The 12,532-nt window shown below is 43.2% G+C and overlaps 1 protein-coding gene across 1 annotated transcript in view; it reads right to left on the minus strand.

The window, feature by feature from the left end:
* Positions 1-12,532, minus strand: part of llgl2 (LLGL scribble cell polarity complex component 2) — a 45,198-nt gene continuing 32,666 nt past the window's right edge. The window contains exons 18-26 of the mRNA XM_089015429.1: positions 10,698-10,845; positions 10,507-10,623; positions 8,354-8,520; positions 4,667-4,931; positions 3,471-3,621; positions 3,355-3,383; positions 3,161-3,208; positions 2,281-2,327; positions 1-1,220 (exon numbers count right to left, since the gene is read on the minus strand). Coding sequence (XP_088871555.1) covers positions 2,281-2,327; positions 3,161-3,208; positions 3,355-3,383; positions 3,471-3,621; positions 4,667-4,931; positions 8,354-8,520; positions 10,507-10,623; positions 10,698-10,845 — 972 coding nt within the window. The 3' untranslated portion in view covers positions 1-1,220. The remainder of the gene's footprint in view (positions 1,221-2,280; positions 2,328-3,160; positions 3,209-3,354; positions 3,384-3,470; positions 3,622-4,666; positions 4,932-8,353; positions 8,521-10,506; positions 10,624-10,697; positions 10,846-12,532) is intronic.

Raw genomic sequence — 12,532 nt, forward strand, 5'->3', positions numbered from 1 at the left:
TTGGAAGCATGCTGTCATTAATCACAACAAAACTGTGATAGCACATCACAAATTAAAAATAGACTTGATCAAGTCACTAGAAAAATATATTCTCGAAAGATAGCCTATTCTGTATTTTGCAACTAATTGCCAACCTAAAAATCAGTTTAGCCCAAAAGGTACAAATCAAGTCACACAAGGTTTACACGAAACAAGATTTCACACACACTTCACTTTACAATCACATTCATGAGTTATAATATACATGGACAGAAATGATTGTTTTGTCCAAAAATAAAAAAGCAAGTACAGCACTGCTAATTGCATCACAGATGCGTGGTGACATTTGACAGATTGCACTGAGATGGTACTAAATGATGAAAATAATAATAATAATAATAATCACGGTGGTGGAGATTCATGCGCGCAGAACTGCCATGTAATTTATTCACCCAAAAGAATGTACAACCAATTAAAACCAGCTAAAGGAAAGGCAAACCAAGGAATTATACATTTTCTCAAACTTCCTCCATCCAAATGATATGACATGTCTTAAAAGGGAACCAATACCCTAAACAAAAACTAATTCATTGAAGATTCGTTGTGTACTAGCTGCCATTGATTAAGGCTTTCCTATGTCAAGGAAACGTATACATTTCTTTCACAGTTTAAAACAGTTTGCAGTGCGTCACAATCTGTGTTGACACGCTTTTGTCAAAAACGTTCTCTTTTACCAAACCCGGCTGACTTTTTTTCATCTATTTTTTTAATTGACGATCATAAATTCGGAACCCATTCTCATTTGCAATTCCAAACTAGACGCCGACAGCAGAGCATTAAAACAAAGTAAATCCTAAAATTCAATTGACAAGAATGTCCCTTGTGAGCAGGCTTGAGTGGTATTCAAACGTGAAAATGTCCTCACGACTAACAACGCGTCCAGTTTGTGAGACATTCAAATCAGATTCCTTTTTTTTTTTTTTTTTTTGTCGGATAAAATCTGGCACTGAGGTGCAAAAACATCCCAAAAATTGCATTGCAATAAGCGGTTGTTTTTGAGTCGCTGGTCATCCCCCACAATTTGTGGCACTCCTTCAACTTCTGTCTTCAAAATCAGCGAGAAATCTGCTGAACCGGCACGCTTAGCACATGCTGCTCCACAGAATCTCGGAGTTCATCAGTCACGCGAGTGAGTGGTTGTGAAAGCCGATTGTTTTCTTGTGATCGGAGGCGTCGACAATCTAAAGAGAGTGAAAAGTCAAAGCACTTAACGAGAAGGTTTCTTCAGCCGTCATCTGTACTTCTTTCAAGGTGTCGGACGTTTCGCTTCCTGCTCTCAGCTTGGGGGGAGCAGAGGACTACACCTATTACTTCTATTGTCCTGACTACGACTGGCCTTCAGCCGCTCTGCCCCCAAACTCTGGAACTCACTTCCTCTCTCTCTTCCCGCCTTCAAATCCCATCTCAAGAGCCACCTGTTCCTATTTATAATTGTATGCTATGCTTGTCTGTGACTGTAAAGTGTCCTTGAGAGCTTTGAAAGGCGCTTGAAAATAAAATGTAATAGTATTATGATTATTATTGTGACTTTTTTTGAGTTTGTTGAAAATGAATTGAAGGGCAAGGTTCGATTCCTAATGGTTAAGCATAAGATGATGAATAGAACAGACCTCGGCAATATGTTTTCGTTTTATATTAGTAGTACTTTAAAAAAGCCGTATTACTAATTTTTTGAACTGTTCAAAACAAGAATAAATGTTACATGAACAAAAATGTAACAATCATACCTTTTCACGGATGGGCACATGCATGAATTAGCAAAAAAAAAAAATATATATATATATATATATACAGTAAAGTCTCGTTATATGGCTATGGGTTATATCGATAGTACTGCTTATTCCGATACTATTTCTATGAACGCAAGGAGAAAATGTACATGCCGCAGGATCGAATAATCGATAGTCCGCTTATATGGATATTTTTTGCGACTCCCGAGAATATCGATATAACGAGACTTTACTGTATCTATATTGTGGAGTATTTGTTGTTCCTGACAGATTTCTGGCCCACACTTTCACCCATTCATTATGAAAATAATTGTGGAAATGTGAGTATGCCTGTCCATTTGGTTTGTGTGTGAGCGCACCACTAAATGTATTACCTGTACTTGTAACTCTAAAAACTCCAGTGAGGTGACAATGTGCTCATCAAAACAACAGTTACTGTGGACTGCTGCGGTAGTGCTACCTGAGGGCCTGTACTCTTGTAGGGAAGGGAAGTCGGCAATGTGTTACATACCTAAAGATGATCACCTTCCAGTGACTTTTGAATCTCCTGCAGCACTTCTGTATGGAAGGAAAAAAATCAAAACAATGATAATTGTGAAAGGTGCGCATTTCTCCCCATCCAAAACAGTAGAGACGGACGACCGCTAATTGTCTCTGAGAAGCAACCACCTGGGAATGGCTAATTGCCACTGGTTGGCGTCTGATTGGCCAGAAGCTCAGGTCAACCACCTTTCAAACCGGACTGAGGAGGAAGAAGAGGGAGAAAGGACAGCCCGGGGAGCAGTGTTACTGCGCTCTGCCGAAAAGCGACATCCGTTGCGACTTCAAAGAAAGAAAACTCCAAATATCCTTCCTGGATCTGGCTGAGTGACTAAGGGTATTTACGTGTTGTCTAAGCAATGGTCTCAAGCAATAGACGAGATTGAAAAACCTCTGTTAATTTGGATTACCGAAAAGCAGCTAGCAGAGGACAGTGTGAGTAAGGGTATTATCGCAGAGAAAGCACGGCAACTTCACTCAGATAACGTCAAGAGGCAACTGCATCAATGACCATCACAAAGGTCAATAAAAATACTTTATTATACAGTACAGTTTATGTCTTTAATTACAACACAGTAGCACATTTATCATACATAAAATGGTGTATATTTGGTGTAGTTTTAAGGCTTATTTAGTAGACAATTGTGTTTTATGGGGACCTGGGAATGGATTATTCTCATTTGAATGGTTTCTTATGGGAAATAAATGTTTGGCAGACAAACTTTTCACCTTACAACCAATTAAGTTTGTAAGCTGAGGTGTGTATATATATATATATATATATATATATATATATATATATAGACAGACCGATAGATGCACACACACTGTATGAGCAGACATTGACTCACTTTCGTCATTCAGCAATGCATGCTCCATCACACGTCTGGCAGAAATATCTGGAAACACACAAGTAGCAGTGAAGTGAACACAATGAGCAGCAAGAGTGAGACAGCAAAATTAGTCAAACAAAAGTTATTTCCTGAAAAACAACACACGCACGTGAAGCATGCTGCTGCATTGCAAGCACAAGTCTTTGTTTTACCTGAATCCTCAACTTCTTGGCTGGTTTCTCTAGAGTAATGTTGAGAGAGAGAAAACAAAAACCAAATCAACATTTGAATTCATTGGTGAACTCCTCAATGAAATGATCAAGCCAACCTGTGGGCCGACAAAAATCCACCCGGCTTTGGCGAGTTTTGAATGGAGGCATGTGAGCAAAGTGGAACGTCCACAAGACAGCACGCCTCCACGAGGAAGCGACTGGACAGCGAGAAGCGCTCAAACTCAGACGGCGAGATGAGGTAGAAACCTGGGGAGAGTTGATGGAAAATGATGAGGCTTCACACAAGTACTTTTCCTTTCATATGGTGCAAAATAGAGCCAGACAAATTCAACCGTTAATACAGACTGAAAACTAAGATTTATTGAGTCCTTGGTTGATAACTACAACTGTCTTAAAAATCTTAGCGTGTTTTATGGAGAGTAAACCTGAGAGTTAACATTCACGGCGTCAGTGCAGTCAAGTCGTTTTGATCCCATGTTGCGAGGTGACGTATGGAAGCAGTGTAGTGCTGACAACATGGATGAATACAGGTGGAGAAAAATCCTTGAGCAAAATTAGCCATATGCGAAGAGCAACTTTTGTGGAGGAGGAGGAAGACGATGACGGCTCTGAGTTACTTGCTGTTTTTGTAAGCAGCCCTATTAGTGAATGCTAACGTGCTTCTTTTGTGTCTCAGTGACTTGGTATGTTTTTGTACACTTGAGCGAGTGCTCACGTCTTGCTGCTGTTACTGCCGTGTGTCTCTGCCACTTTCCTGTTCGGGCTGTGTTGCTACCGTAATGATTGTTGTGTTGTTGCCGCGTAAGAGGCACTGTTTTGAAACTAACGTTAAGGTACACTATTCAAACTTTTCCGGTGTACCGTCTTTCTTTCTAAACATCTCATGCCTCAATTTGGGCACATGCGGTTTGTGTCTGTACAAAATGATTTTCTCCTTTGAAAATGTACTGGGTGGGGTGAGGCTAATAATCAGGTGCGCTCTCCAGTCCGGAAATACGGTACATATGTCGTGCCTTATAAAATAATTCATACTTCCGAGAACATTTTGCCACCTGAGGCTTGGTACACAAAGTAGGATTGTTCAAATCTAAAAAAAACAGCTTTTGGGCAGACCTCATACATAAAGCTTGCTTCATTTCAGTTTATTGTGGCAAATTTCCTCATTGGAGTTTGCCCAAAAACACGCATTAAAAAGTGAGGAATACGAAGTATAGCAAACGTGCTTCGGAATATTCTGTATCGTGCCAGTGACATTTTCTTTCTTCGCGATTGACAATGTAAATACTTTTACCTTGGCCGTGTCTTGTGAAGACGCATGAAGCAATGCCACTGACGTCTTCTTTGCGGATGCAGGGGAAACGCACTTGCGGCTTCAACCCTGGTAATGATATCACGTGTAGGTCGCCTTGATTTGTCAAAACCACCAGGGCACTCTCGCTATAGTCCTCTGATTGGCTGCTGCCAAACCATGCCACGGCAAGCCGTCGGACTCGAGAGCCATCCATCGCCGTTAGCTTCAGCTTCATCTTGGCACTCACTTTAGGAAGGGTGAATACCTGCACAAAAGACAGCCTAAGTTGAGCGCGATTCGTTTGTCAAGTCATTTCACTTGTCAAATGTTTCAGCTTTATTCACCAGTGGAATTGTCAGTATTGCAAGACAAAGATAATACAATTCAAGACAATACCATTGGAAGAAATGTTCATGCTGAATAATTTCATTGGCTTCGAAGGAAGGCTTATCAATCAAGAAATGCAGATTTTTTTTAACAATATGTATAATATTGATCATAAATAAAATGTCATCCGGCATTTCTATTAGTTTTATAGATAAAACAATCGCTGAAGAGTTTATACATCAGTATACAAACATAGGAAACCCTTTTTATGGCTATTTAGTCAGAAACAACAGAAATTGCATGTAAAACCGAGCAAAATAATTTGCACTCACTTGGCTGAAAAATGCCACATGTCGCTAAATATCGGAAGAATGGGGCCGACAGAAAATTTGGGAAGATACTTTATTTTCTATTTATGGCGGTACTCATTTGTAGCGACAGTATCAAAAGGGTTAATAAGCGAATTGCCTTTTGCTTCAAGAGAGAGGCCAAAAGGGTCGTGTGCAATGTGAGCTGGGCGGCAGCCAAAGGTGCTCCTTGCGGTCTGATCCTTGAGACGTGGAATGTCACCTCTCTTGCAGGGAAGGATCCCGAGCAGGTTTCCAAGGCAGAAAAGTTCAGACTAGATTGAGCGGACTTTCCTCCACATACAGCCATGGCTCTCGAGAGGGGTTGGACTCTCTTCCACTCTGGAGTTGCCCACGGTGAGAGGCGTAGAGCAGGTATAGGCATACTCATTGGCCCCCGGCGCACCGCTTTTACGCTGGGATTCACTCTGGCAGATAACAGGGTTGCTTCCCCCCGCCTTCGGATGGGGGATGTGTCCTGACTGTTGTTTGTGCTGTGTTTTCATCAAACGGCCGTTCAGTCCCTTCCTTGTTGGAATCCTTAGGTTTGCTGGAGAATACTCCTGCGGGGGACTCCCTTGTTCTGCTGGGTGATTTCAATGCGCATGTGGTAAATGACAGTGAGACTTGGAGGGGCGTGATTGGGAGGAACGGCCCCCAATCAGAACCCGAGTGGTGTTTTGTTATTGGACTTCTGTGCTCGACACCGATTGTCTATAATGAACAACTTGTTCAAACATAAGGGTGTCCATATGTGTACTTGGCACCAGGACACCCCTGGTCGCAGTTTGATGATTGACTTTGTGGTTGTATCACCGTTTTTGTGGCCGCATGTTTTGGACACTCGGAGAGTGAGAGAGAGGGACAGAGCTGTCAACTGATCACCACCTGGTGGTGAGTCGGCTATGATGGTGGGGGATGATGCCAGTGCGACCTGGCACACCCAAACGAATTGTGAGGGTTTGCTCGGAGCATCCAGCAGAATCCCTTGAGAGAATCCTATCTCCTGTCGGAGATAGGACTTTGCCCATGTCCCATGGGAGGTGGGGGACATTGAGTCCAAATGGACCATGTTCCGTACCTCTCTTGTTGAGGCGGCCAATTGGAGTTGTGGCCGTAAGGTGGTTGATGACTGTCGTAGTGGAAACCCCCATACTCCCTGGGGGACAAGAGCAGTAAGAGATGCCGTCAAGCGGTAGAAGGCGTCCTATCGGGCCCTTATGGCCTGCGGGACCCCGCAGACAGCTGACAAGTATTGATGAGCCAAGCGGAATGCGGCTTCGGTGGTCGCCGTGGAAAGAAGTCGGGCATGGGAAAAGTTCGGAGAGGCCATGGAAGCCGACTTCCGGACGGGTTCGAGGAAATTCTGGACCACCATCCGGTGTCTCAGGACGGGAACACTGTGTATAGTGAGGATGGGGCCTTGCTGACTTCGACTCAGGACGTTGTGAGCCGGTGGGCAGAGTACTTCGAAGACCTCCTCAACTCCACCAACACGCCTTCCCTGGAGGAAGCAGAGTCTGGGTACGATGAGATGGACTCTCAGATCTCTGTGGTTGAAGTCACCGATTTGGTTAAAAAGCTCCTCAATGGCAAGGCCCAAGGGGTGGATGAGATCTTCCCGGAGTTCTATAAGGTTCTGGATGTTGTGGGGCTCTCTTAGTTTCCACGGTTCTGCAACATCGCATTGTCATCGGTGTCTCTGGATTGGCAGACCGGGGTGGTGGTCCCCCTTTTTAAAAAGGAGGACTGGAGGGTATGCTCCAACTACAGAGGGATCACATTCCTCAGTTGGCCCGGTACGGTCCATTCAGGGGTTCTGGAGGGGAAGGTCCATCAGGAAGTCGAGCCCCAGATTGAGGAGTAGCATTGTGGTTTTCGTTGCGGCCGTGGAGCAGTGGACCAGCTCGACACCATGAGAAGGGTCCACTAGGATTTCTGCCCAACCACTCTACATGTGCTCTGTGGACTTGGAGAAGGCGTTTGACCGTGTCCTTCAAGGAGTTCTGTGGAGTTCTAGCATGACAGAAATTCTACCATGATAGAGGAACACAGAATCTACCGAATTTACACACTGGTGACCCAGTAAGTTACAAAGACAAAACAGACACATGGTCATGGAAAGGGACTAATCTGTGCCAGGTCCAACCAAGGTCATACAAGCTTCAGACAGAGGAAGTTGCTGTTCTAAGGAGAAACCACAGAGATCTGCTCAAAGAACCAGCCATAGCAAGTCAACAAACAGACTGTTGAATGACTTTACAAAGCTGAGAGTCCATCCACTGAGACACCTCCAATTCCAGGACACGCTATCCGAAAATCGTCGAGGAAAGTGAAACCACCTGAGAGATAATTGAAACCATTTTACGTGTTTTCCTAAATGTTTATGTGGTAAAAAGGTGATGTGAACGTTTTGCTTGTTGTTGTAAAATATGGAAAGACTTAATTCAAGTCCAATTTTTTAAATTACTGAGCAGAAAAATACTGCGCGTGTAAGTTCATTAAAACAACAGGTTGATCGATGAATGCTCTTGCTTAAAATCAGGGTGCCAAAATTAAATTCATTAAATTTGTTAAAAGTTAAGTATTAAATTAAGAAAGGGAGATTTAATGAGATGAGCAAATCGTATTTGCTTGTTCGGCTAGCGACGCCTAGCCATAGCGCCAGAACACAAACAGAGCATGCACAGCAGCCAATCAGTCCTAAGAGAGTCCACGAGATGCACACATTTGCAACGATGCGACTGCCTTCTCCCTCTGACAAAAACCGCGGTCAGAATAAAGAACCTTGATTCTGCCTAAAAGTTGTATTATTTACCGAACCTACTGGGACAAAGCAGCACATGGTGTAAGAATTGCTCTGGGAGACAAGAAGACGTTAAAAGGACTTGGAAGGGAAAATTCCACGGAGGAAGAGGAAAGCAAGGAATACGAAATTGCCCGGCAGAAAGCACAACACAATTAATTAATTGTAATTAACGCGATCATTTGACACCTCGATGTTGGATCTCACCTTAAACTGTTCTTCAGATATAACAACAAGGTGATGGGACCCCTGCATATCAGGGGAACGAGCAAGGTCATGGGCGACCTCCAGTGGCTCAGGTAGAGGAGTCCCGTGACCATCCAAGACCACGAGGCCAACGATAGGGGCACGATGCATGAGTTGGATTTCTTTTGCTACAGAAGAGGAAGAATACAGAAAATACAAATTAGACCGTACATGAATTTGTGATATTGTGATTACATCTAATTAACGACTTTAGAGGGATGAGGATTGGACCCGGCATCTGCCACAAGATATTTATTTTAATAATGAGGGGATGTCAATTTGCAGATTCCTCTGGTTCCCTCCCATGCATGGCAGGCTGATTGAACACTCTGAATCGTCCCTGGGTGTGAATGTGAGAGTGACTGGTTGTTTGTCTCTGTGTGTCGTGCGATTGTGGCTGGCAACCAATTCAGGGTGTCCCCTGGCTCGTGCCCAAAGATGGGCAAGGATAGGCTCCGGCACCCCCGCGACCCTAATGAGGATTAAGCGATCTGGAAAATGGATGGATGGATGGATGGATATATTGAAATGTCAGTCTAGCCATTTATTTTCTGATTCCCTTTCCATTGCGGCGCAGCACTTCTACGCGCCCATGCCCGCAGTGATGACTGAAGTGAAGCAGAGTAGACTTGCAACTATGAATGCATTCTTTACAATACAACACAATACATGTTGATTTATATAGCACTGAAGCTGTAACAAAGCTCTTAACATGGACAGCCATCATATACAGGAAAAAAAGCAGTCAAAAAGATACATCTGTGTAAGCTCTCAGTCGTACAGGAGTGGTCCATCGATGAAAAGGTTTCTTCAGCCGTCATCTGCACTTTTTTTGAAGGTGTCGGATGTTTCGCCTCCTATCCAAGAGGCTTCTTCAGCGAACTAAAGTCTGACTGGTCGTATCGGCCCTATTTATATATCTCTAATGTCTAGACATAGTGGCGCCGGACACTGCTATGATAGGTTCCTACTCTCAGGTTGGGGGGAGCAGAGGACCACTCCCTGCGGCCCCACCGATTCTTCCTACATTCCTGACTAACGACTGATCTATTTGCCCCACTCACTCCGGTATCACCTCATCAGCATTACGAATGTTGCCTAACCTATGTTGCCTAAGCAGGCTATTGTATGAACGATCCAAATTGAACCTCACTCCATCAGACCGGTTTAATGAAGGATTTTGTTGTTTTATAAGAATCGCTTCTTTTACCCCCCTTTCAAACCATCTATGTTCTTTCGCTAAGATTTTAACCTCATTGTCGTCAAATGAGTGGTTGCTAGCTTTTAGGTGCATATGTACTGCCGATTGAGGCCCACTTGTATTATCCCTGCGATGTTGATAAAGTCTTTTTTTTAGAATTTGTTGAGTCTCCCCAATGTACTGCACTTTACAATGTTCATTCTTACAATGTATTGAATAAACTACATGACTTTGTTTTTCATTTGGCAGCCTATCTTTTGGATGTACTATTTTTTGCCTTAAAGTGTTTATCGGTTTGAAATAAGTAGCACTTTTGTGTTGCCAAAGGACTCTTTGTAGTTTTTCAGAAACTCCTGCTATGTAAGGTACTGCTACTGCTGTTTCATAAAACAACAAAATCCTTCATTAAACCGGTTTGGTGGGGCGAGGTTCAATTTGGATCGTTCATACAATAGCCTGCTTAGGCAACACATGTTAGGCAACATTCGTAATGCTGATGAGGGGATACCGCAGGGAGTGGGGCAATCAGGCCAGTCGTTAGTCAGGAATGTAGGAACAATCAGTGGGGCCACAGGGAGTGGTCCTCTGCTCCCCCCAACCTGAGAGTAGGGACCTATCATAGCAGTGTCCGGCGCCGCCATGTCTGGACATTAGGGATATATATATATATATATATATATATATATATATATATATATATATATATATATATATATATATATATATATATATATATATAGGGCCGATACTACCAGTAAGACTTTAGTTCGCTGAAGAAGCATCTTGGATAAGAAGCGAAACAACCGACACCTTCAAAAAAAAGTACAGATGACAGCTGAAGAAACCTTTTCATCCAAGTCACAAAGATAGTAGAAAGCAGCAGGGAGTGAAAGCAAGATATATAATGCCTCACCAGGGTGTGCAGTGATGGGCTCATCTGTCCGATGCTCGACAGAAGGAAGCCGTAGTATGAATACATATACACAACCCCCATTGGTCCCCGCCCAAAGCGAAGGTGCATTGTGTGAACCTACAAGAAAAGAAGTGGGTATCAGAAGAGAACATTTTGTGTCTTCAAATCATATGTTGAATTTGGTAACTCACTGTCCGAGAGGAAGGTGTCTGCAAAGTAAAGTATCCGCACCAGACCGGTAAAAGAGTCATCTGACGAACGAGCCTCAATCTTCCTTTGAACAGGAGCTAGCTCCATCTCGGCTAGTTCCGCCTCCAAACGAGCATTTGCTTCCTGGAGCTTTTTTTTTGTGTTGATGATAACGATCCATAAAGACAAAAAGATACAGAATAGCAAAAGAGATGAGGAGTGGGAAACTTGAGTCATATGACTTGAACGAGTCAAATTATGTCAAGAATTGAATTCCTTGCAACTTGGTGGGAAAAAAGACTCGACTTTGATTTGACATTCATCAGACTCGACAAGACTTACTTAAATTCATGACTTAACACGTGCTTCTGTTTACATTGTATTTTTTGTATGTTGTCTGCTTTTTTGATTTATTTACAGTAAAGTCTCGTTATATCGATATTCAAGGGAGTCCGAAAAAATATCGATATAACCGGGACTATCGATATATCCGACCGACCCTGTTTGCATGTAATTTTATCCGTGCGTGCATAGAAATAGTATCGATATAATCGGGACTATCGATATATCCAATATCGATATAACGAGACTTTACTGTATTTTAAAAAAAATATTGCGACAATTTAGTAACTGCAGCAAGGGTGCGTCTGTGTAAGCTCTCAGTCGTACAGGAGTGGTCCATCGATTAGCAGGTTTCTTCAGTCGTCATCTGTACAAATTTGAAGGTTTTGCACGTTTCGCCTCCTATCCAATTCGTCAGCGAGCTAAAGTCTGACTGGTCAAAACAGGTTAGGCAACATTCGTAATGCTGATGAGGTGATACCGGTGGGAGTGGGGCAAATAGGCCAGTCGTTAGTCAGGAATGTAGGAACAATCAGTGGGGCCACAGGGTGTGGTCCTCTGCTCCCCCCAACCTGAGAGTAGGGACCTATCATAGCTCTGTCCGGCGCCGCCATGTCCGGACATTAGGGATATATAAATAGGGCCGATACGACCAGTCAAACTTTAGTTTGCTGACGAAGCCTCTTGGATAGGAGGCGAAACGTCCGAAACCTTCAAATGTGTACAGATGACGGCTGAAGAATGCCACCCTGCTCATCGATGCAGCAAGGGTGGCTACCATTATGTCCAAAGCCACAGACAAGGGCCAAGGCCAACTTGGTTAGCAAGGGAGACCCGGTGGATTCAAGAATGATCATTTTGATGAACTTGTGGAAACAAAGCAACATGCAAGATTTTACGCTCGATGACGTGACACATCTACAACCTTTGATCTGCAGATGCAATGCATTCAAAGTATGAAATCAAGCTAGATATGCTAGCTCAACAGTTTAGCTAACCAAAAGCCGCTCAAAATATGTACTCAACATGATATCAGCTCAACATTTAATTGAAAGGAAAATAGAGACAGATTACAGACCGTGATGAGTGTTACGCTGATGCGACAGCATTTAAAAAATGACATCTATTTATATTGGACAGTATGCAGGTGGATGGATGCATGGCTTGAGGTGCCCGCGATGAGAAGAAAAGAGCGTCAGCGCAGAGCACCGATGCATTTGTGGAACTGTTGTGGCTCGGAATTGAAGCGTATTTACGTGGGGCAGGAGATGCGAGACAATTTCTTTTCGTCAGCGGATGCTACAGCTTCGTGTTTGCTTTCAACATTTAGCTTGTAGCAGACGTGCACATTCCATCGTGACATATTTGATCCACTGGTGAAAATGAGGCTTTGATCCTCTCCTCTTTCATCGAGAACTTCTTTATGCAACAAAGAGGGTGCAGAGAGTGCTTAAGATTGAACGTTTGTCTGTGTCTTTCGTGTTTCGTCACATTA

This window comes from Hippocampus bargibanti, linkage group LG15 (genome assembly GCF_051943395.1).
Source record: "Hippocampus bargibanti isolate YZ-2025 linkage group LG15, ASM5194339v1, whole genome shotgun sequence".
NCBI lineage: Eukaryota > Metazoa > Chordata > Actinopteri > Syngnathiformes > Syngnathidae > Hippocampus > Hippocampus bargibanti.